Below are 23391 nucleotides of genomic sequence, written 5' to 3' on the forward strand. Positions count from 1 at the left end.
AAAAAAGAAAAGCCTAATGGCGGCTAAACCCTAAACATTTTATATTATCTTTATTATTTAATATTACATTTATACATCCACGTCTTATTGTACTAAAAAAGAAAAAGAAAATAGAATAAACATTTTATATTATCTTTATCTTTTTGTATGCAAATGTAAAAAGGTTTAATTTATTTTTTGAAATATCTGTGTTTTATTGGTCATTATTCTTAAAAGGGTATTTTATTGATTAATTAAACTTGAGGCATATTTTGTCAATCAAGGACGTGACTGATTTGATAAGTAGGGGTAGTATCGACAATTAGGGAAACTAAGAAGGGTATTTATGGAAACGAGAAGGCATGTTAACGATCGTCACGGAGCCTCAAGCATAAGGGCCCCACCATGTGGGAAGAGGATAGAAATTTCTCGGTACTTAACGGAACCGTGAGAAGCCGTGACGTGGGAAGTCTTGAGCAGTTCACGGTAGGGTGTGTTCCGTCAAATCCCTTTCGTGAGAATTTGAAAACGCCCTCAACGTTTGGCTCTCCTTCCCTAACGCCGTCGTTCCGGTGAAGCTTGAATCCTAACCCTAACGTCCTCTAATGGCTTCCTGTGACGACGACTTCTCTCTCCTCAGCGACGACCACCACCACCACCACCAACAACACCACCAATCTACCGCCAACCACCATCATGTACCAACTCCTAACCACATCCATCAATCCTATGCTCCTCACCGCTTCACGCCTCGAGCGTCTTCTGTTCACGCGTCTCCACCGCCGCCTCCCAATCAACCGGCTCAACCTATTCTAGCGCCGTCCGGAAGTCCGAAGAAGATCGGCGGCCCGATAGATGAGGAGGAGGAGGAAGACGATGGGGAGGATTATGGTGATGCTGCTTTCTGCTCCAGTTCGTTTGATAATGGAGATCCGAATCGGCTTGGTGTTGGTGTTGATGTGCGGGTGGAGAAGAGGAAGGATCAGTCGGATGAGCTTGGGGAGGAAGGAGGTTCTTTTAGTTATAAAAGAGCGAAGCCTTCCTCCAGTGGCGGAGAATACAGGAAGGATCGAGAGGAGTGGAGCGATGCGGCTATCTCCTGCCTTCTGGACGCGTATACCGAGAAATTTACGCAGCTGAATAGGGGAAATTTGAGGGGGAGGGACTGGGAGGAAGTGGCTGCAACTGTCAGTGAACGGTGCGAGAAGCAGAGCAAGAGCGTAGAACAGTGTAAGAACAAGGTGGACAACTTAAAAAAGAGGTATAAGTTGGAGAGGCAGAGGATGAGTAGCGGTGGCGTTTCGATCAGCCACTGGCCTTGGTTCAAGCAGATGGAGCAGATTGTTGGAAATTCTTTGACAATGAAGGTTGTGTCTGACGATGATCGGAGTGTGGCTTCATCAGGGAATACTCCGAGGATGTCAAAGAGGTTCTACTTCTTACCGTCTCTTTCTTCCCCGGATCTACCATTCTACAAAACAAAACATGTTTTGGGAAAATGGGTGTTCTTTCAGATCTGTGTTGTGTGTGTTTTTCAATTACCATGAGTTCTTGAATGCATAGTCAATTATCTATTTGAGTAATAACTCTACAAGATACACAATTTCTTTACACGTTTTTTGCTGACGGGGGTTGTTATTGATTGTATATCTGCAATTCTTTCATCCTCGGAATTTCGTATTCACTGGTCATTGCTCTGCAGTGAAAGGAGCAGTTTGAAATTCTAAGTGCATATCTTTATTAACAGCTCTTACATCTTACTGGATCAAGCTCGTACAATAATTGATGTGAATGTTTACAATTATGTCCCAAAACAGTGTTAGCCGCAGTGACGCTTTCAGATGAACAATGGTTTCTGTGTCTGGAAAAATCTTTAGTGTATCAATAGTGTATGATTTCTGTCTGGTGTTTCCTCTCTTTGTTCATAGCATTTGTGCAGTTCGATTGGTCATGTGCTTTGCAGTTTGCTGGTGTGTCATTGTACTTATAATTTGTCTGTCTGCCTATGTGAAAATGAAACTGGTTATGTTTGTCGGGATGAACCAATCTTTGGAAGCAGATATCAGTTTCCATTCGCATGCCTTATCGTATTATTACCAATATGGTGTATTGTGGTGTGTACTGACTGCTGAGTAGTTTGGAGTTGGTTTATACAAATATATAAGAGACAAGTATTTGGACATGTCTTGTTGATTTGCTTCATTTTTTAAATGGTTTAATGAACCTCTTGCTAATGATAAGCTGGTTTTCCAACCTTTTTTTTTTTCTTTTGAGTTTGATTTGAGTTCCATGTTTCTAGTTTCGTCCTATAATAAGCCATTTTGTGATAGTTTTGTTCACGAGGTAACAACAGTTCTTGTTTTTGCAATCGATCTGGCAGGTATGTTCTTCCCACACCCAATACTGCTGGTCACATGAATAATGTAAAACCCAAAGCAGTTACCAGTCCAAGGTGGCGAAGAGTCGTCTTTAAAATCAGTGGTGCAGCTCTTGCAGGGACTGGTCCTAACAACATCGACTCGAAGGTTTAATAGAATTTTCTTGTGACATTCTCAGTGAGCTTATAATGTTATATCATTAAGACAATTGGATAGTTGCCAGCATCAAATTGGTTTCTCTGATGATTAGGTTGCAATGGCAATCGCCAGGGAAGTTGTAATGGCCTGTCGCCTGGGTGTGGAGGTATTAATTATTGCCAACCATTTTTTATCGCTTCTTTCCCTTTTTTCACACTGGACTATAATTTTTGGTTAAAGTATTTCAGGTGGCAATTGTTGTTGGAGGTCGAAACTTCTTCTGTGGAGACTCTTGGGTGACTACAACAGGTTTAGATAGATGTACAGCATACCAAATTGGGTGCGTTTTTACTCTCCTCCTTGGTGATACAAAATCTAAATCCTCTTTCTCATTATTAAGTTGGCCGTTTTTTTTTTAACAAAGATTTAATCACACTTTCTCTCCTAAAAAAGAGACCATAGACCTTCCAGACCTACATTCTGTTGATGTTAATGAAAATTCAGATGCCTGTCATCCAGAATAGGAATCAAGAGGCTATTTCCCCAAATGCTAGAGATGTGGGAAAAATCATGAAAAATGTCAAGATATTGTGTAAATCTCAATAAATTATTGATATTTAGATAAATTTACAAAAAATTTCTAATTTTTAAAAATTGTTTCATTGACACTGATACTATTGCTATGATGTATCATATGTCCATTGTGGCATTCTGTAGTTGTATGAGACTGCCATCCGCTTCATCTTTGTTGGTGTTGACATGCCTTTTTCTATTTCTTTCTTCTTATTGGATTCCTGTGTTTTTCTGATGTTGAACTCTTGGAAAGGGGTCTTGTCTATTTAAGAAATAAGTAATTTTGTATTCTAGGAAGCAAATGAGGGGGTTGAGAAGGTTACCTCCCTTCTTGTCTCTAAAGCTAAAAAATGACCTTGCCTGAATGGGATCTGTGTTGTACCACTGTAACCTTGATTTATTAAGTATCTAAGATTGAAAGTTGTCACACTTGGTTTAATGAATGTTTAGTTGAGGCCTTTAGTGCATTTGAGGTTTGTGGGGTAGATCAATAGAAGATTGTTAAATTTGTGCAATGTTGGAACGTACCATATGCTATTTGTGACTGGATAGATGCTTGGTAGTGGTAGCTTATGAAATACTTATTTATCCTGACTTTGATAGTAGAACGCACCGGATAAACATCATGTGTGTAACAAGCATTACTAATGTTGACACCCTGAATACCATCTCTACAGTATGATGGCTACCGTTATGAATTCAGTACTTCTCCAATCAGCAATAGAGAAGATGGGAGTTCAAACTCGTGTCCAATCTGCATTTATGCTTCAGGAGGTTGCTGAACCATACAATAGGCAACGTGCTATAAGGCATCTTGAGAAAGGCAGAGTAGTTATATTTGGTGGCATTGGTGCTGGCACTGGAAATCCCCTATTTTCCACTGATACAGCTGCGGCCTTTCGAGCTTCTGAGAGTATGGCCCTGCCTACTATTCTGTCTCTTTTAGTCCGTTGTTGCATGATCTCTCCTGTTTCATTTTTCTATTTTGTTTGCGAGTATGCAATGCAACATATGCTAATCTTTCGGATTTAAATGCTTACATGGTTTTACATGCCTTTCTCTCTTACTAGTTCATGCTGAGGCAGTTCTTAAGGGTACAAATGTTGATGGGGTGTATGACTGCAATTCGCATGACAGCAATTTTACATTCAAGCACATCTCTTTCAGGGAGTTAGTATCAAGAGGTGCCATTAGCATGGACATGACAGCATTAACTTTCTGCGAAGAGAACAACATTCCCGGTACGTTTTTTCGTTTATATTATTAATATTATGTTCAGGGTTAGTCTAATATTTTGGCTTAATGTCATGGTTGATCCTTAAAGATTTCACAGCATCAATTTAATATTATGGTTTAATCTCAAAACACTAACTAACGTCAACATAGCTCAACTGGTTAAGACATCATTGACCAAGAGGTCAGAGATTCAAAACTTCATCCTCCAAATGTTATGATCTTAAAAAGAATCTCATAGCACTAAATAGAAGTTCGAAGTTTGATGTGTTTTTCCCCTCTATATTGTTGCATTGTTGTCGAAGGATTAGTCTCAAAACACTAACTAACGTCAACATAGCTCAATTGGTTAGGACATCATTGACCAAGAGTCAGAGATTCAAAACTTCATCCTCCAAATGTTATGATCTTAAAAAGAATCTCATAGCACTAAATAGAAGTTTGAAGTTTGATGTGTTTTTCCTCTATATTGTTGCATTGTTGTCGAGGGATTAGAATGAAATCCAGCCCAATTATGGTTTTACAGTTGTGGTCTTTAATCTTCTTGAGCCTGGAAATATCTCAAAAGCTTTATGCGGAGATCCAGTGGGTACTCTGATTGATCAAAATGGAAGAATTAGCTAGCGGTCGGTGGGATCTCTTAAGAAATGGTAGCTCTGCCTCCTCTCAGCTTCTGGGTTCTTTCCGGGTAAGGATTTGGAGTGTTTTGCCATGTTACTTTCTAAGTAAACCACAGTGTGAAAGTGTAGGGAGTAGATTCTGATTACTGATTTGAAGATCTGATTCTTGGTGTGTTGCCAAAATTTCTTCTGCATTTGCATTTGCATCTGTATTGTAATGTATTTGTATGTATATTAATATTGATTCAGTGGAAGGGTAGGGTTAAGAAAATAGATGTTGTGGTTATGACAGAGTTGAAGTATATTGGTGGTCATGTTATCTTTATCAAAATAAAGGTATACCTGTTAAGTAATGTATTTGAAGTGTTTGTTAGTTGAGTGTCACTTTGGCTCATTCTCACCATTTTCAACCCATGAATTCAACACAAAACATGTACATTCAATAGTAAAATATGAACAACTTTTGACGGTTCTTTGGTGGGAAGGATGCCAGAAAAGACATCATCACTCAATCTTCCATATTTTGGCTTATTCCAAATCAAAATTGAAAAGTTTAATACAATTGCCTCGGCTCGTGTTCTGAAACGTGGCTGTTTGAAAGGAGAGGAGAGGAGAGGAGAGATTTCCACACCCTAGGCACATTTGGTACTATTTATAACAGTCAAAGCTTACCGCTAGTAAATATTGTCAGTTTTAAAACGTGTCTATTAGGAAGAGGTTTTCGGTTTTCAAGCCCTTATAGAAATGCTTATTTTCATTTTTAACCGTGTCTATTAGGAAGAGGTTTTCGATTCATTTATAGAAATGTTTTAAAAAGTGTCTATTAGGAAGAAGTTTTCAGTTTTCAAGCCTTTATAGAAATGCTTATTTTCATTTTTAACCGTGTCTATTAGGAAGAGGTTTTCGATTTTCAAGCCCTTATAGAAATGCTTATTTTCATTTTTAACCGAACACGACTCTCCACAATAGTATGATATTATTCACTTTGAGCATAAGCTCTCATGGTTTTGTTTTAAACCCATGATCATTCTCTAAATTAGTCGATGTTGGACTTTCATCATCCGTAAGATCTCACAATTTATATATGGAGCAATGAAACTCTAATACATGTCAATTATTATTGAGCTATACTCACCATATTAATATTTAAAATTTCTTAACAATATTTTTATGAACATTAAATAAAATCCACGATGGCATTATATTACCTTATTTTAAGACTTACATGAGAATTAAAAAATTAAAAAGAACCCTTAAATTACATGACAGGGAACTAATTAATTAGCTTAATGAGGGGTTTATGGGAAGATCAAGTGAAGCTTCCCACTGTCACGCAGAGTAAACATGGATCAAAGTTTTTAAGAGTAATCACCAAAGAAATTCTAATAAATACATAAATTTGCATGAGAAAATGCAGAGAATATTAACTTAAACTAAACATCATCTCAAGGAACAATCCACCTCAAAACTTATGGCTACGCCATACCATCTTCTGTGGTGGCAATGGAAGGCGAAAGCGAGTTACGCGATTCGTCGTAGTCTTCTCCGAGCGGGGACTGCTCGACCCTAATATCTTCGATCATCTTCGTCACTTCCGCCATTGTTGGTCTCTTCTCAGGCTGAGGAAGAACACAAGCCAACCCCACATGAAGCATAGACACAAGCTCCTCCTCAATGTTCTTATACCTCAATAGCTCCGGATCAAACACCTCAGCCGTCCACTCTTCCTTCACCACGGATCGAACCCATTTCGGGAGGTCCACCGACAACTCTTCCTTGTCGTTACGTGGGTGCGAAGGTGACGGGTAGAGCGACGGAGCACGCCCCGTCAAGACTTCTAACAACAAAACTCCAAAGCTATAAACATCTGCCTTTTGAGAGAGTCGTTTCGTCTCGTCTTGTTCGGGCGCTTTGTATCCTCCCAACCGTGCAATGGCATGAACGGGATTGAGAAGAAGAGACAACCCGAAATCGGAAATGCAAGCAACTCCATTTTTGTCGAGAAGAACATTGGAAGATTTGACATTGCCATGGGGAATGTTTGAAGCGTTGTATTCTCCATGGATGGCTGCTAGCCCACGAGCAGCTCCAAGAACTAAACTGATCCTGGTCGTCCAATCCAATGGAATCCTCCCTGGCCCTCGATTCCCTGATCCAAACAAACAAACAAACAAAACAAAATCAACCAAATTCTTCATCAAACACGTTGTAAGCAATCAAAAGCTTCATCAATGAACCAACCATGGAGAAGATTATGAAGACTCCCATTTGGAAGATATTCATAAACCAGAAGCTTTTCTTCTTTAGCGTAGTAAAAAGCTCTCAATCTAACAATATTTGGATGTTTAAGCTTCCCAATTACATCCATATACTGTTCAAAATCCTTCCTCGGACATGGGTTTGCATCCTTCAATCTCTTCACCGCCACCGTACAACCGTCGTCCAGCACCGCCCTGTAAACAGTCCCCAAGCTTCCTTTTCCGAGCATCTCCGCCGACGCTCTCAACAAATCTTCAAGCTCGAATTGCTTCTTCCAATCGAAGAATACCAATTTGCTTCTGTCTGTAGCGTTAGTGCCATCACTGTCGCCGCCGCCGTTGGCGTACACCTTCTTCTCGCTGCCGTAGCTACTTCCGCTCTTCCTTCTCTTACCGCTCTCGCTTCCGGCCATGGAGCTTGAACTCCGGTCACGATCACGAGCGCAGTAATACGCTACAATAAACGAGATGATTACAAGCAACGCTACGCAATTTGCGATCACAATCGCGACAATCGCGCCAGGGCTAAGCCCTTTTCGCGATTCTTTATTATATGAACTGATGATAGGGTTTTGCGGCAATGAGCTTGGATTTGAAGGTACCGTTCTGCTAGAATCCATCCCCGGCGGTGAACCAGTAACCGAACAGATCGGTAACGGACTCGATCCACAAATCCCTTCGTTTCCAGTGAAACTCTTCTCGCCGAATTTCTTCATCATCCCGTCCGGCAACCGGTCGGACAGTTCATTGTTTGTTAAATTAAGTTCAGTGAGATTCACAAGCGAAACAGAGAAATCCGGCACCGTACCGGAGAGAACATTGTTCTGCAAACGGAGTGTAAGAAGCCGGGACAATTTAGCGAGATCCTCCGGGATTCCGCCGCGGATGTTGTTATCTGACAAATCTAGCCTTAGGAGTCGCCGTAGAGAAGAGATCTCCGGCGGAATCTCGCCGGAGAAGTCGTTGCCAGAGAGATACAACAGCTTGAGATTCGTGCAGTTCAGAAGCGGCGAAATGGTACCATTCAAACGGTTGTCGTGGAGGTCGAGAAGGCGGAGCTGGTGGAGCGGCGCAAGAGACTCAATGGGGCCTCGTAAGTTCATAGAAGGAAGAGAAAGAGCAACAACACGGCCATTAACAGAGCATTGAACTCCACGCCATGAAGAAGCACAAGCATCAGAACCAGTCCAATTTCTTAGAAGGCCGCCGTGAGAATCAGCTTGAAGACGGAAGCGAGTAAGAGCAGAGGTGTCGTCGCCGTCGTCCAAAGAGAGAGAAGCAGAGGCCAAAAGGGTAAGAGAGAGCAAGAGGGCGACGGCGAAACTGCAAATCTTCACCGGCATGATGATGATGATGATGATCTGTGGGGAATTGGGTGGGAGAAATGGGTGAGAGGGAAGAGTAAGGAAGAAGGGTGTCTTTGTTTGAAGGAACCCAAGTTGAGAAAAGCGAAGGAATGTCCTATCCGTTTGTCTGTGTGTGTGTGTGTGCGCGCGAGGAAGAAGATGAAGAAGAAACAGAAGAAACAGAGAAAGGGAATCGGAATGATTAAAGGATGTGAGAATTAATTAAGAAAACAAATCATGATTATCAAAAATTAAGGGGTGATTGAAACTCAGAGGGGGAATCATTTCAAAGTTCCAATTTCAGACGGGTTGATTCAATCATTGCTGTCCTCCACTCTTCATAAATCAATTCAGTCAAGAATGGGAACTTCTTCACTTTTTTTTTTTTTTTCTTTCTTTTTCTTTCTTCCTTGCGTACTACACGAGACACGATAATTATTGAGAGTTAGTCTCACATTGGTTAATTTAGTGGAAGATCACGAGTTTGTAATTGAGGAATACTATCTTCATTTGAATGAGGCTTTTTGGGAAGTACGAAGCAAAGCCATGAGAGCTTATACTCAAGTTGGACAATATCATACCATTGTAGAGACTTGTGGTTCCTAACATGGTATCAGAGTCATGCCCTAAACTTAGCCATGTCAAAAGGATCCTCAAATATCGAACAAAACTAAAGTGTCGAACAAATGGTGTAATTTGTTCGAGGGCTCCAAAGAAAGAAAGTGTCGAACAAAGGGTGTACTTTGTTCGATGGCTCTAGAGAAAGGAGTCGAGCTTTAAGGGGAGGCTTATAGTAGCGTACTTTGTTCGAGGGGAGGATTGTTGAGAATTATTGAGAATGAGTGAGTCCCACATTGGTTAATTTAGTGGAAGATCATGGATTTATAACTACCTCTTGCTTATGAAAATTTATGTTCAAAGTGGACAATATTAGACTTACCATTGATGTGCAAAGAAGAAAGTCAAAGTAAATAATGAGTATTTTTTATTAAAAAAAGTTTTATTACCCAATTTTATTTATTTAATTAGAAAAAACTAAAAAAGGTGAGAACTTTAAGTCAGTGCAAAGCAAGCTTCCTCCCTTCAATTAATGTCACGACCACAGTGATGCTGTGGACTAAAGTCAAGCAATTGCTTCAGCTTTTTTCCCGATGCCATTCCCACTTTTTCGCTTTTTTCTTTTTTTCTTTAACATTAAAAAATGGTGATTGAAGGCGGGATTGGCGTTCCCTAATTTACCATTTTCTCTGTAATTTATGTCTCCTCCGCCATGGATTCCGGCGATGCTTCCGGTAACAGCCCTCTCCAAACCGTCGACCCAGAGATCTTCGATATGATTCAGGAGGAGAAGCGTTGCCAATACCCTCTCAAAATTTCACCTCCTTCACCGTTGCTGCGGAGGGCATGCCGGCGACTCAATAATACGGTGGCAACGCCCGTTCTTCAGCTCTCCAGGCCGTCCATGTCGGTCCGGCCATATGGGTCTGAAAATTTATTTTAGATTTAACAGGTATTTTTAAATTTTAACTTATCATTTTAAAATAATAATTTAAACTAAAAAAAAAATAGTATTTTATTAAAAAAAAATATTAAATCTATGGTATTTGAATATTTGGGCTTCTACTTTGGGCTTAATCATAAGCCCATTCGACCAAACTCCAAAACGTTGGTCAAAATTCATTTTAAAATCTTGAACTAAAATAAAACAATAATTAAAACAAAAAACAAAAAATTAACGATTATTTTGTTTATAACTAACCTACGTATATGACTTCTCAAATTATATTTTGATTAATTCATTTGTTTCATTTACAAATTAATCAATCATGTAATTTTATTTGAAATTTAAGAATATGTTATTCTTAATAAAAAAAAATAATATATATATACATACGTGGTATGATCTTACCGTGACTCGCACTTTCAAAAAATGGGACAAAATAAAATTAAAAATAGTGTAATGACAAAAAAAATATATTAATAATAAATAATATAACGTATTTATAATAATTCACTTTTTAATTTAAAAATAACAAATAAACATCATGCAAATACATGGTTACTTTATGTGATAAATTTAAAAATAAATCATTGCATTTTATTATTGAATAAATCTTTTTCGCCTTTTATTTATTTATTTATTTATTGATAGGCCCTTTAGATTAATTAAAAACGAGAATAAAAATTGCATAAATGTTTAAAAGTATTTCTCCATCTTCGTGACGTCTTAATACCAAATCGCTAAAGTGGGTTCAAATATTTATAAATTTAACATCATATCTTATTTTTCTAATTTTAAATATATTATTATAACATTTTAACTTTTATTTTTTATTTTTTATTTTAATTTTAAATTATAGAGTACAAAAATTTTATTACGTGTCAGAAAAAGAAACGTATTTGCTCTTTCATTTGATGAGAGGTTTAAAAGATATTAATTTTCTAGATTTAAAATCTAAACAAAATTTTATTTGTTTAAGGTACAAATATTAAATTATTACGACAAAATTGTTAATTCTGAAAAAAATTGGGACCAAAAATATTTTATAACCTTACTAATATATTTTAATATAGAAGTCTTCGGTTACGTTTACATTTGTTTCTCTCGAAGATATGATCTAAGTCCAAGATTCGGAATTCAAATTCGGCACATGATAGTCCAAACATTTTCCTACGATGTGGTCGGGTTACCTAATATTTTGTCTTCACTCACACGCATCTTAGGAAAATTCCTAGCGACATAGTCACGTTACCTATTCGTGGCTTCTTAAAAGCTTAAACTATCACTGCATGTCATCACGAGTCTTTTCAACATATTTTGTCGTCACTCACATGCATCTCAAGGAAAATTTTAAGAGTTCACCGAACGTAAAATTATTCCAATTAAAACGCGTTTAACTATGAAGTTTCTATGATTGAGTCACTAAAAAAAATAATATTAATTTTTAAACTTTTTTAATCATAATATTTTTGTACCTAATAATTTTGTTTTTTTTTTTAATTCCATATAAATATTTTAAACAATTTTATGTGAACAACTATCTGGACCATATTCAAATTGGAGTTATATTGACATTATTACAATTGAAAATAAAAAAATAATTTGTTAATGATATCATTAATTTGTCTGGAAGCAAAAAATAAAATTTATCCAATCTTTAGGATACGAGCTTATATGGACCACAAATCTAAATTAAAAATATATTCATACAAAAAAACACTAAATTGGATAATAATAAAAAATAATCTGGGCCCAATAAAGCGGGGACCAACAAGATCCAGTCCAACTTCTCAGGCCCACGATTGTGTAAATCATCATCTTCAAATGTGGCCCCACTTTTTCAAATTCCATAATTTTTGTTTGAAATTTATACATATTCATTTTAAAATTTCAATTTTAATTTAGATTAAGAAAACTAAATTTCATTATAATTACCAAGCCATTTTGGACTCGGTTAATTTATATGCGTTTAGTTAAATATATTCATTAGTAACAAAATAAATTAAACTAAAAAACCAATTTTAAATAATAAATTTGTATAGATATGTTTTTTAAATTTAGCTGATAAATTGCGAGTCAACATTTAGATAAATATTGTAATTTTAGCCTTAAAATTTTAAAAGTCATTTCGATTTTAAGAATTAATTTTAATTTAAATAAACGTTGTAATTTTAGCCAAAATTAATAATTTGTACATTAATAAAAGATGATTTTAGTGAGATTAATAATTATCATTAAATTATGTTAAAATAAATTAGGTAAATCAAGTCTTAATAATGGATAAGAATCCATAGTAGTAATGGATTAGCATATTTATTTATTTTTATTTTCGTAAAAGTTGATAGTTACTAGCCCAATAATTTAAGTCACAGGTGAGGTATTTTTTTTTTCTACCGATANATGTTTTTTAAATTTTTATTATTTTATTTTGCTTTGAAAAAAAAAACGTTGGAAATGGCCAGAAAATAAAAAATTAATATCCCCACCACTAAGAAAATTGACATACTAATATAATATACATTTTTTAAAAAAATTAATCAATCGGGGTACAATTATTNTTTTTAGAATAGTACAAATTTTTTTTTTTTTTTTTTTTTTTTCAGAAAAATCAATTAAGTTATAAATGGTCCCTGACTCTTTTCTTTTTTAGCGAAGAAGATGAATAAATTTTTTAAACCAATTGGTAAAAATCACTATTCATAATTTCAATATTTATAATCTCATAGTTTTTGTCCACCAAATTAGAATCCATACAAAATTTGTTTTAAAAGACCAAAAAGAAAAAGAAAAAAAAAAAGCATTTCGGATTAAATATTTCACAGTTTATTAACACATTTGAATAATGTAGATATGAAATTTCGAATAAATATATAAATTAATGTTAGATAATGATTATGGATTTCTAATCAAATAATAGTATCTCAATTGGTATAAGACTGTTTGGAAAGTCCAAAGCAAAATTATGAGAGCGTATGCTCAAAGTGGATAATATCATAATATAATATAGTTTAACGGTATAAATTTAGTCTAGGTCGGTGAGTATTTGGTCTTAAACTTAATAAAATGATTAATATTTATCTAAATGTATAATAAGTATTTACAAATTTAAAAATTTAAAAAATCAATTTATCACTTTAAAACTTATGTTGATATATATATTTTTTTAAATTTTTAGAAACTCAGTGGATATATTGATTTTACCGACCACCGGTGTTGACGGGGCAGAGGGAACACTTCTTCCCGTGGCTATAAATGACGAGAACCAAAAGCCACAGACACAACTCGCATGGAGATAGAAATTGCAGCGGTTATTTTAGTGTCTTTTCTGTGGGGTTTATGGGTGTGGCGCCGCCGTGGAGCGGCAGCGCTGGGTGAGCAGCTTCCACCAGGGCCACCGCGTTGGCCAGTGGTCGGAAACTTGCTCCAACTCAGTTTTTCCGCTCACGAATCCTTCACAAAACTCGCCGCTAAGTACGGCCCAATCATGACCCTCCAACTCGGGTCCATGAAAACAGTGGTCGTCTCATCGAGCACCATAGCACGAGAGATGTTCAAAAACCACGACGCGCCGCTGTCGGGGCGTATGATTTACGAGGCAATGAAAGGGGACCACGGCACAGAAGGTTCCCTAATCACCTCCCAATACGGATCCCACTGGCGAATGCTGAGGCGATTAGCAACGAGCGAATTCTTCGTCACTCGCCGGCTCGATGCCATGCAACACGTCCGCCGACGTTGCGTCGATGCCATGGTCCAATATGTGGAAGATGAAATAAAGGGAAGCGCGTATTGGTACGCGCCGCCGATGGACGTGGGGAAATTCTTCTTTATAATGAGCTTTAATTTAATCGGGAACCTAATATTTTCGAAAGATCTAGTGGGGCCCAATTCGAAGAGGGGGAAGGAATTCTATTACCACACGAGAAGGGTGATGGAGACGGCCGGAACGCCGAATGTGGCGGACTTTCTACGGGTATTCCGGTGGTTCGACCCGCAGGGGATTAGGAGAACGACGCAGTTTCATGTGAAGGAGGCGTTTGAAATCGCCGGCGAGTTCATAAAAGAAAGATCCATGGAGAAAGAGAAAAAAGAAGAAAGAAAAAAGGATTATTTGGATGTGCTTTTGGAGTTCCATGGCGATGGCGTTGTGGAGCCCTCCCGTTTCTCTTCTTGGATCATCAACGTTATCGTCCTGGTAAGCTTTATTTTTCATTATTATTATTATTATTATTATTATTATTGCTCTTATTTTTCAATTTTATTTTCAAAATTAAACTTATAAATGTTTAAAATCAAATGTTTAAGAAATGGTGCATCTCACGTGATATGATTGAGAAATCATATATATATATATATATATATATGAATAATTTATTATATTGTTGACACATATCAGATTGTATGAATCGGATTTCGGGTTTGTCTGTTCCTAATGTTTTATAATGTTTGGGGCTCCACACTATTTTATAAATAATTCGTTTGTACTTTAGTATTTTGGAATATTATTGTAATAATTTCATATTATTCTTCTCTTTTATTATGTTTTTGTAACGGCCTAGATCCATTGTTAGTTCATATTGTCGTTTTTGAGCTTTTCGCTTCCCCCTCAAAGCTTTAAAACGCGTCTATCGAAAAGTTTCCCCACCCTTATAAATGATGTTTGTTCTCCTCCCAACCAATTGGGGACATCATAATTTTACCTCCCCAATTTGATGTCTCATATTGGTTGGGGAGGAGAACAAACGATCGTGTGGAAACCTTCTCTATAAACTCGTTTTAAAGCGTTGATGGAAGTTTGAGAAAGTCCAAAGAGAACGATCTCAGCTGGCTGTTGATTTGTTTGGTTACAGTTTTAATTCTTTATTTTTTAATCTTTTAAAGCTTCTCTTTTTATTTTTATAGAACAAATTAGGGAATTCCTATTGGTTTGGATTTTTTTTATTTTTTTTCTTTTTCAGGAGATGTTCACGGCGGGGACGGACACCACCACTAGTTCACTAGAATGGGCAATGGCGGAGCTCCTCCGCAACCCGGCAGCGATGCAAAAACTTCAGGCGGAGCTACGATCCACCATACCGCCAGATGGCAAACTCGAAGAAACCCATCTGCAAAACCTCCCATATCTTGATGCCGTCGTCAAAGAAACCCTCCGCCTCCACCCACCGCTGCCGTTTCTTTTCCCGAGAATGGCAATGAAGCCCTGTAAAATCCTTGGCTACTGGATTCCGGCCGAAACCCAAGTCTTGGTCAACGTTTGGGCCATTGGCCGTGACCCCAAAAACTGGAAAGACGCCTTGGTTTTCTCGCCGGAGAGATTCTTGGAGCCGACCGGCAGCAAGGATTTTAGAGGTCAACACTTTGACTTCCTTCCGTTTGGCTCTGGCCGCCGCATGTGCCCGGCGGTGCCACTGGCATCAAGGGTTCTTCCAATGGCTCTGGGGTCGTTGATTCTGCGGTTTGATTGGGCTCTGCCGGAGGGACTTTTGCCGGAGGAGATGGACATGTCGGAGCAAATGGGAATTACTCTGAAAAAGAAAGTTCCTTTGAAGGCCATTCCGATTCCTCATAAACGTCGTTTCGTGTAAAAATCAGTAAAAAATAAAATATTGTTTTCATATAAATAAATTTCACCACAATTTAGTTTCTAAATCGATAAATTTCTCATCCTCTGAGCTTCATGAATCCAAATTACAGAGCAAGAACATCAAAACAGGAAAACCCATAATCTCTGCACAAATAACTCTCATCAGCTTCAACGCCAAATCCCTTTAACAATCTCTGCTCATCAACTTCATTTGAACTGCAAATATTGCTCAAAGCTACGAGCACCTCAACAATGGCGCCCTCCGTCTTCTCCCTGTCTGCATAATGGAGAGTTTGCAGCAGCAAAACACGTGGCCTTGAACCACCCATGTCGCCGCCGTTGGGCTTCTTCTCAAAACTGTGCTCTGAATGCCATGTCTCCATGTCATGAGCCATTGAAGTTAACCACTGCAATATTTTCGCCGTCGCTGATTTCCACTCTGCCGCCAGAACTGGATCGTACAGAGACGAGTGCCGAATTTTTGCTGCTTTTCTCAGACGGGATCTTAGAGCTTTCCTTATACTCAACGGCAACATGTTGTACAGCTTGTCCCGTTCCTTGTTATCGATTAAGCGAGGCGCGGATGCCATTTGCTCGATCAAAGTCACTATTTTTCCGTAATGAATTGATAAGGCGGCGGCGCCGAGGGAATTCGGAGGTGGGTTTGGTAAATTTTCTTTGATAAAGAATGATGAGATTGAATAATGTCCGCCATTGATTCGTCTCGGTGATGATGATGCTCTGTTTTCAGATGCTGTGTTTGTCAGCTTCAACGACGACGTTTTGCGAACCGGTTGCGACGGCGGTGGAGAAACAGTTGCTCCGTACTTGCAGTCTCGGAATGACCGGAAATGGGGAAATTGAGAAAACCTTTTACTCTCTGCTGAATTCTTCATCAATGGCGGACTCCGATTATAACTCTGTTTTTTCCCCTGTTCTTCTACTTTCGACCTCCTGCAATTATCCGCCGGGATACGGCGGCCGGTGAATCTCTTTCCGCTGTCCTCCGGCAGCCGCATTTCGTTAACCCCAAACACAATTTTGATTCGTTGTGTAATGGTAATAATCGATCTCATGAAAAGTCTAAGAATGTAATCGAATGTTCTGTTCCAAGGGGTCAACAATTTCAAGCTCTGAACACGACGGCGGTGCCATGAAATTTCCTTCCGGTAATTGAACGATTTTCCACCGCCTCCGGCAAAGGAAAAAACCGTCGTGTTCCTCCCTAAATTTCGTTCAACCGCCGCCAGAACCTCCATTTCCCTCGACAGCTCCGCCGTGAGCTTAATAAATTTCTGCATTTTCTTCACTCTTCTCTCCATTTTTTCCCATCTATATTGCCATCTACCCCAATCAAACTCGTTCTTCATTGGATCTTCAACGAATTTTTCAAATTCGTGAAGAACAGGGTCCGAACATTTGTCCCCAAATCTCGCGATTGATTTCGCGATGTATTGAAGATCTCCGACAATTTCTACCATCAAAAGCTCCATTAGAAATTGTTCGTCATTCGAAATCAGTATTCCGATTCCTTTTGAGTTCGAAATCTGTTGTTTCACTCTCATGAATTCCTCGTCTTCTAATCGATTCCATACCTGAACAAGCTTCGACATAAGAGGCGCGATTTCAAATGATAAGAAACCAATCCCCGCCATGTCCAGCTCCGGCAGTACAACTTTCCGGGAAACCCACCGGAAAGTTGAACTTCTCGCGATTCTCCGTTCAATTGCCATCTTTTCCGGCAATGGGTTTCAAACAAACTCTGCAAATAACTGTCCCGAGAGGAAATTAACGTCAGAAGAAGAAGAAGAGTGAATGAATGTTGGGGAAAATGAAAGAGGTATAAATATAAACAGAGGAAGGGAGACAAAATAATATAAATTTACCTCAAAATGAACGAACGAACAAATCATTATGTGTTGTTTCAATGTTTTTGATTCCCCGTTGTTTGCTAAGACGACTTTTGAGAAGCATATTCGACGCATATACATATACATATAAATACATAATATATATATGTATATGTATATGTATATATATGACGTGTCAGAAAGTTCCGGTAGCTTCCAGTTTCTGCTTCGTGTCTCTGTATAAAGCCCTGAATCCGAAATCGAAATTCAAGAACAATAGAAACTGAAATGATGGAGGCAATCGACGGGAAGGAGAAGGTGACGATTCGAGACGTCAGCCACGACGAGGAAGGGATAAAGCTAATCGAGAAGACGAAGATCGACTCTCGCAACATCGACACCATTAAGTACGTCGAGAGGAAGCTCATTGACAAGGGATTCCAGCGTCTTGAACGCCAGCCGGTTCAGCCGCCGCCCAAGTCCGGCCATGGCGGCAAGTTCACTTGGGAAGGACCCCGTGATTCCATTCAGAACGAGCTCTCCCCTGCTCCGGCTGCCATTGATGAGAACGATCCGAACTATGTGGATGAAGTGAAGGAGGAGGAGGAGGTCGCCGGATTGGTGGTCGGTGAAGTGGAGGTGGCGAAGGCGGCGGAGGTCAGGGAGGGGGTTGCGAGAGTGGAGGTGGATCCTCGGCTTCAACTGCAGTGAAATTGAGGGAGAAGCGTTGGGTTGTTTCTGTAATTACGTCTTAGTTTGGGTCTTTTTATGTTAAAAAAAATAAATAATAAAGAGCTCTGTTTTACTTCCTGTATGTATAGGATGGATAATAAATTTTATTTTTAAGGTGTTATTAAATTAATTTAGAAGTAATTTAATTTAATTCAACTGGTCCTTTATTAGATAAACATAACTCTCTTCTCTGGTATGATATTGTTTTATTTGAACATAAGCTCTCATAGTTATGCTTTAGACTTCGGAACTTTATAAGCTCTCATAGTTATGCTTTAGACTTCGGAACTTTATATCAATGGATAGTATTCCTCATTATACAATCCATGAATTTTTTAAATTAATTGAGCTGAGACTTTCATCCAATACCTCCCCTCAAATAAAGTACGTTTCCCCTTAATCGAGGTTCGATTTTTTTTCTTTTCTAGTCTTGGTCATTTTTTACTATGCCGTCGAGGAACCTCGTCTCCTTTTTTTGGAGTCTTTTGTTCGACGTTTGAGGATTCTATTAACATGACTAAGTTTTACGGCATGACTTTAATACCATGTTAGACAAACACGACTCTCTACAATAGTATGATATTGTCTACTTTGAACATAAGGTCGACTTTGAACATAAGCTCTTATATTTTTTCACCCAAAATGCTTCGTATCAATGAAAATAGTATTTATTGATTATAAACACATGATCATGATCCTGACAGACAACTTTCATCCAATGATGTTTTTTTCTAATTTAAATTCTGTTTTTCCCCTGTTCTTCTAGTTTCGATCTCCTGCAACTATCCGCCGGGATACCGGTGATTTTCTTTCCGCTGTCCTTCGGCAGCCGCATTTATTTAACCCCAAACACAATTTTGATTCGTTCTGTAACAGTAATAATTAAGAATGTAATCGAATGTTCAGTTCCAAGGGGTCAACAATTTCAAGATCTGAACACGACGGCGGTGCCACGAAATTTCCTTCCGGTAATTGAACGATTTTCCACCACCGCCGCCGGCAAATGAAAAAACGGTCGTGTTCCTCCTCAAATTTCGTACAACCGCCGCCAGAACCTCCATTTCCCTCGACAGCTCCGCCGTGAGCACAGTAAACTTCTGCATTTTCTTCACTCTTCTGTCCATTTTTTTCATCTGTAATGGCATCTGCCCCAATCGAATTCGTTCTTCATCGGATCTTTAACTAATTTTTCGAATTCGTGAAGAACAGGGTCCGAACATTTGTCCCCTATCAAGATTAGCTCAATCACCATCGTCTTCTAATTTGACATTAGAGGCGTGATTTCGAATGATAAGAAACCAATCTCCGCCATGTCCGGTTCCGGCAGTACAACTTCCCGGGAAACCCACCGGAAAGTTGAACTTCTCGGTTGTTTTCCGTTCATTTGCCATCTCCTCCGGCAATGGGTTTCAAATGAATTCTGCAAATAAATGTCCCGAGAGAAAATTAGGGGCATTAGTCTATCATCATCGAAACTCTCAATATTGTATTATATAATAATTATGAAAAAAAAGAAATTGGAAATTAATTATGCATGCGGAAAGAAAGCGTTGTAAGACGTGTCAGAGAGTTCTAGCACCCACCAGGCGTTGTCCACACCTTTCCGGAACCTTCCAGTTTCTCCTTCGTCTCTCTGTATAAAACCCTAAATCCCGATTCTAAATTTCCCCAACAATTACAGAAATCATGAAGCCAATCAACGACAAGAAGGAGAAAGTGACGATTCGAGCCGTCAGCCGCGACGAGGAAGGGAAAAAGCGAGTCGAAAAGGCCGAGATCGATACTCGCAACATCGACACCATCAAGTACGTTGAGAAGAAGCTCATTGACAAGGGAGTCCAGCGCCTCGACCGCCATCCGGTTCATACCCGGACTGGAATCGCCCAGCCGCCGCCCAAGTCCGGCCACGGCGGCAAGTTCACTTGGGAAGGACCCAGCGATGCGATTGAGAACGAGCTCTCCCCTGCCCCGGCTGCCATTGATGAGAACGATCCAAACTATGTGGATGAAGTGAAGGAGGAGGAGGTCGCCGGATTGGTGGTCGGAGAAGTGGAGGTCGCGAAGGCGGCGGCGGTCACGGAGGGGGTTGCGAGAGTGGAGGTGGATCCTCGGCTTCAACTGCAATGAAATTGAGGGAGAAGTGTTGGGTTATTTCTGTAATTACGTATGAGTTTGTGCCTTTTTATGTCAAAAAAATAAAGAACTCTGTTTTACTCTGTTTTATTAGATATTTATAAACTATGGGATCTTGTTATATTATATTCACAAATATAGAAAATTATTATAAACCAAAGTTTAAATAATTTAAGCAAAATTAAATTATAATTGGGCATGTTTAATTGTGTGGGTTACGTTAGAATTTGCTTCCCCTCCCAATTTTGAGGGGTTAGAACCCTAAGATCCTATTAATTACCAATTGAAATGGTCTCACGGTCACAAACCACCTGTTGTTACGAGAGAGATTATAGAACAAATCTTTCTCTCTCTCTCTCTCTCTCTGTCCAAATTTTTTCCTTTAAATTGCTGTTCTTCCTCCGCTCTCATCATTCAAATCTTGTTCATCCACATCTGTTCTGCTTCTGCAATCCTGTTGATCGCGGAAGTAGAACCACCACCCCCTTTCACCACCAAATTCTGCTCCGATTTCCAAACATAAAACGGAAATGGAGCAGCTCTCCACGGCGGCGTTTTTCCCTGGAGCATTCCAGTCGGTCGGAGATGGCATTCCGGCTCAGCTCCTTTTTATTTGGGACACCGTCAGAGCTCCAATTATAGCTCCTCTGCTTAGAGTTTTAATGGTGCTCTGTTCTGGATTATCGATAATGCTGTTCGTTGAGAGGATTTATATGGGTGTCGTGATTATTGGAGTGAAATTGCTCCGTCGCACGCCGGAGAAAAGGTACAAATGGGAAGCTATAAAAGAGGACACCGAGATCGGAAGCTCTGTTTTCCCTATGGTTCTTGTTCAAATCCCCATGTTTAACGAAAAAGAGGTGCTCTGTTTTTCCTCCCCTGTTTTTCTAATCTCTCATTTTCCATTGGAAATGAACTGACATGGGCGGCGATCTTCGTTTCATCTTAGGTTTATCAAATGTCAATCAGAGCTGTTTGTGGGCTTTCATGGCCATCTGATCGAATCGCAATACAAGTACTGGACGATTCAACAATCCCATCAATCAAGGTACAGAGCAACAAACAAAAGAAGTATTTTTTTCGTACTCTGTTTTTTAGAATGAACAAAAGACAAATGATTGAATTGATGAACAGAGTCTAGTGGAGCTAGAATGCCAAAAATGGGCAGACAAAGGTATCAACATAAAGTACGAAGTAAGAGACAATCGTAGCGGATACAAAGCAGGAGCTTTGAAAGAAGGGATGAAACGAAGCTATGCAAGGAAATGTGAATATGTTGTGATATTTGATGCAGATTTTCAACCTGAACCTGATTTTCTTCATCGATCTATTCCTTTCCTTATCCATAACCCTAAACTTGCCCTCATTCAAGCTCGATGGATCTTTGGTAACTCACCCTTCCCTTATTCAATACCATGTTCATAACGCACTGGCTTGACGCCCCTGCGGCTATGTTCTTGCAGTGAACTCCAACGAGTGTATGATGACAAGACTTCAAGAGATGTCGTTGGACTACCATTTCACGGTCGAGCAAGAAGTCGGCTCCTCCACGCACGCCTTCTTCGGCTTCAATGGTTCGTTCAAACTCCTATTTCTCCCATCTGCATGACTCAATGTTTCTCATTGCTTGATATTTGTTCTACACTAGGCACGGCAGGAGTTTGGAGAATTGCTGCAATTGAAGAGGCAGGAGGGTGGAAGGATCGAACGACAGTGGAGGACATGGATTTGGCCGTGCGAGCTAGTCTCAAGGGCTGGAAATTCTTGTACCTCGGCGACCTTCAGGTAACGATCTAAACGTTCAAATTCGAACGTTGATGCCTGTTCTATTCCCATATCTGATGGAGTGATTTCATACCACTAGGTTAAAAATGAACTGCCAAGCACATTCAAGGCCTTCCGTTTTCAGCAGCATAGATGGTCATGTGGCCCTGCAAACCTGTTCAGAAAGGTGGTCATGGAGATAGCAAGAAATAAGGTATTCCCAACGTCGACATTACTCGAATCAAAATCAATATTGAATCATGCTGATAAGATGTGTGAATTTTTCATTGCAGAAAGTGACATTGTGGAAGAAGGTGTATGTGATATATAGCTTCTTCTTCGTAAGGAAGATCATGGCCCACATTAACAACTTTCTTCTCTTCTGTGTTGTTTTACCGGCCACTGTTCTGGTGCCTGAAGTTACAATTCCAAAATGGGGAGCTGTGTATATTCCTACAGCGACCACCATTATTAATGCTGCCGGGACTCCACGGTATGTTCCTACTCAAACTTCCTAGAACAATGGACATCCATATTCACAAATTCTAAGGTTTTGTTGGTTGGTTTCAGGTCATTCCACTTGACGATTTTCTGGATCATGTTCGAAAACGTAATGTCATTGCACAGAGCCAAGGCGACCCTCATCGGGTTATTAGAGGGTAGTCGAGCAAATGAATGGGTTGTGACAGAGAAGTTGGGAGACATTCTGAAGGCGAAAACAGCCTCAAAACCAACAAGGACACTAGGGTTCAGAATTGGAGATAGAATTCATGTAACGGAGCTTGGGATTGGAGCCTATCTGTTCTTTTGTGGATGCTACAATATGCTGTACGGGGAAAACAACTTCTACATTTTCATTCTTGTCCAATCAATTTCGTTTTTCATTGTGGGAATTGGGTATGTTGGGACCATTGTTCCAAGCTTTTAGTAGCTCAACCATGGTGTAGGTTCTAGTGCTTGGGTTTAGCAAAGTTTCCACGAAGCTTTTTTGTCTATAAAAGCACAAAAGGCTGAAATTTTCTAGCTTAGTTGTTTGACGAGAATGATCTCTAAATTGTCCCATTCTTCCCTGACGCAGGACTTAATTGCTAATTCACTATGATTATCTTATACTAGTTTCTCATTGCTAATTGCTAACTAAAACCAATAAAACATAATCAAAGGATTAAATATCAATAATCCCAATAGCATTAGGAACCATGACTCTTCACGTTGGTACGATATTGTCCACTTTGAGCATGACTCTCTAAAAAGTCTCATATCAATAGAGATGCATTTCCTTACTTACTTCCTCCTACCAAT

At 39.1% G+C, this 23391-nt stretch overlaps 7 protein-coding genes across 7 annotated transcripts; 5 read left to right on the forward strand and 2 right to left on the reverse strand.

The window, feature by feature from the left end:
- The first annotated feature begins 193 nt into the window (after window positions 1–193).
- LOC111790915 lies at window positions 194–5278 on the forward strand. The gene is made up of 7 exons (XM_023672045.1): window positions 194–1408; window positions 2360–2504; window positions 2608–2661; window positions 2744–2835; window positions 3746–3981; window positions 4139–4309; window positions 4828–5278. Exons 1-7 carry the CDS (start codon window positions 585–587, stop codon window positions 4923–4925), a joined length of 1620 nt encoding a protein of 539 aa, XP_023527813.1. The 5' UTR covers window positions 194–584; the 3' UTR covers window positions 4926–5278.
- Window positions 5279–6102: 824 nt separating this feature from the next.
- On the reverse strand, window positions 6103–8868 carry LOC111791748 (leucine-rich repeat receptor-like protein kinase PXC1). The gene is made up of 2 exons (XM_023673219.1): window positions 7163–8868; window positions 6103–7070 (listed from the first exon to the last, which is right to left on the reverse strand). Exons 1-2 carry the CDS (start codon window positions 8520–8522, stop codon window positions 6397–6399), a joined length of 2034 nt encoding a protein of 677 aa, XP_023528987.1. The 5' UTR covers window positions 8523–8868; the 3' UTR covers window positions 6103–6396.
- A 4360-nt stretch (window positions 8869–13228) lies between these two features.
- Window positions 13229–15675, forward strand: LOC111791120 (cytochrome P450 76A2). Its single transcript, XM_023672334.1, has 2 exons — window positions 13229–14221; window positions 14985–15675. Exons 1-2 carry the CDS (start codon window positions 13313–13315, stop codon window positions 15609–15611), a joined length of 1536 nt encoding a protein of 511 aa, XP_023528102.1. The 5' UTR covers window positions 13229–13312; the 3' UTR covers window positions 15612–15675.
- LOC111791118 lies at window positions 15643–17576 on the reverse strand. Its single transcript, XM_023672332.1, has 2 exons — window positions 17497–17576; window positions 15643–17382 (listed from the first exon to the last, which is right to left on the reverse strand). Exon 2 carries the CDS (start codon window positions 17341–17343, stop codon window positions 15715–15717), a length of 1629 nt encoding a protein of 542 aa, XP_023528100.1. The 5' UTR covers window positions 17344–17382; window positions 17497–17576; the 3' UTR covers window positions 15643–15714.
- Window positions 17577–17712: 136 nt separating this feature from the next.
- Window positions 17713–18268, forward strand: LOC111791121. The gene has a single exon (XM_023672335.1). It carries the CDS (start codon window positions 17749–17751, stop codon window positions 18169–18171), a length of 423 nt encoding a protein of 140 aa, XP_023528103.1. The 5' UTR covers window positions 17713–17748; the 3' UTR covers window positions 18172–18268.
- Window positions 18269–19878: 1610 nt separating this feature from the next.
- Window positions 19879–20319, forward strand: LOC111791618. The gene has a single exon (XM_023673018.1). The coding sequence runs from the start codon at window positions 19879–19881 to the stop codon at window positions 20317–20319; it is 441 nt and encodes a 146-aa protein (XP_023528786.1).
- A 382-nt stretch (window positions 20320–20701) lies between these two features.
- Window positions 20702–23212, forward strand: LOC111791119 (glucomannan 4-beta-mannosyltransferase 9-like). The gene is made up of 8 exons (XM_023672333.1): window positions 20702–21185; window positions 21275–21373; window positions 21460–21712; window positions 21789–21899; window positions 21974–22110; window positions 22190–22303; window positions 22383–22582; window positions 22660–23212. Exons 1-8 carry the CDS (start codon window positions 20856–20858, stop codon window positions 23015–23017), a joined length of 1602 nt encoding a protein of 533 aa, XP_023528101.1. The 5' UTR covers window positions 20702–20855; the 3' UTR covers window positions 23018–23212.
- Window positions 23213–23391: the final 179 nt, after the last annotated feature.

The sequence above is a fragment of the Cucurbita pepo genome, chromosome LG03 (genome assembly GCF_002806865.2).
Source record: "Cucurbita pepo subsp. pepo cultivar mu-cu-16 chromosome LG03, ASM280686v2, whole genome shotgun sequence".
Taxonomy (NCBI): domain Eukaryota; kingdom Viridiplantae; phylum Streptophyta; class Magnoliopsida; order Cucurbitales; family Cucurbitaceae; genus Cucurbita; species Cucurbita pepo.

What these genes read in the sequence shown, in the direction of transcription:
- LOC111790915 (XM_023672045.1), top strand. Translation starts at nt 585, where the DNA reads ATGGCTTCCTGTGACGACGACTTCTCTCTCCTCAGCGACGACCACCAC. An exon ending in GGCCTTTCGAGCTTCTGAGA is followed by an intron (nt 3,982 to 4,138) that starts GTATGGCCCTGC and finishes CTCTCTTACTAG; the next exon opens with TTCATGCTGAGGCAGTTCTT. An exon ending in CGAAGAGAACAACATTCCCG is followed by an intron (nt 4,310 to 4,827) that starts GTACGTTTTTTC and finishes ATGGTTTTACAG; the next exon opens with TTGTGGTCTTTAATCTTCTT.
- LOC111791748 (XM_023673219.1), bottom strand. Translation starts at nt 8,522, where the DNA reads ATGCCGGTGAAGATTTGCAGTTTCGCCGTCGCCCTCTTGCTCTCTCTT. An exon ending in TCTTCATAATCTTCTCCATG is followed by an intron (nt 7,071 to 7,162) that starts GTTGGTTCATTG and finishes TGTTTGGATCAG; the next exon opens with GGAATCGAGGGCCAGGGAGG.
- LOC111791120 (XM_023672334.1), top strand. Translation starts at nt 13,313, where the DNA reads ATGGAGATAGAAATTGCAGCGGTTATTTTAGTGTCTTTTCTGTGGGGT. An exon ending in TCATCAACGTTATCGTCCTG is followed by an intron (nt 14,222 to 14,984) that starts GTAAGCTTTATT and finishes TTTCTTTTTCAG; the next exon opens with GAGATGTTCACGGCGGGGAC.
- LOC111791118 (XM_023672332.1), bottom strand. Translation starts at nt 17,343, where the DNA reads ATGGCAATTGAACGGAGAATCGCGAGAAGTTCAACTTTCCGGTGGGTT.
- LOC111791121 (XM_023672335.1), top strand. Translation starts at nt 17,749, where the DNA reads ATGATGGAGGCAATCGACGGGAAGGAGAAGGTGACGATTCGAGACGTC.
- LOC111791618 (XM_023673018.1), top strand. Translation starts at nt 19,879, where the DNA reads ATGAAGCCAATCAACGACAAGAAGGAGAAAGTGACGATTCGAGCCGTC.
- LOC111791119 (XM_023672333.1), top strand. Translation starts at nt 20,856, where the DNA reads ATGGAGCAGCTCTCCACGGCGGCGTTTTTCCCTGGAGCATTCCAGTCG. An exon ending in TCAAGCTCGATGGATCTTTG is followed by an intron (nt 21,713 to 21,788) that starts GTAACTCACCCT and finishes ATGTTCTTGCAG; the next exon opens with TGAACTCCAACGAGTGTATG. An exon ending in TGTACCTCGGCGACCTTCAG is followed by an intron (nt 22,111 to 22,189) that starts GTAACGATCTAA and finishes TCATACCACTAG; the next exon opens with GTTAAAAATGAACTGCCAAG.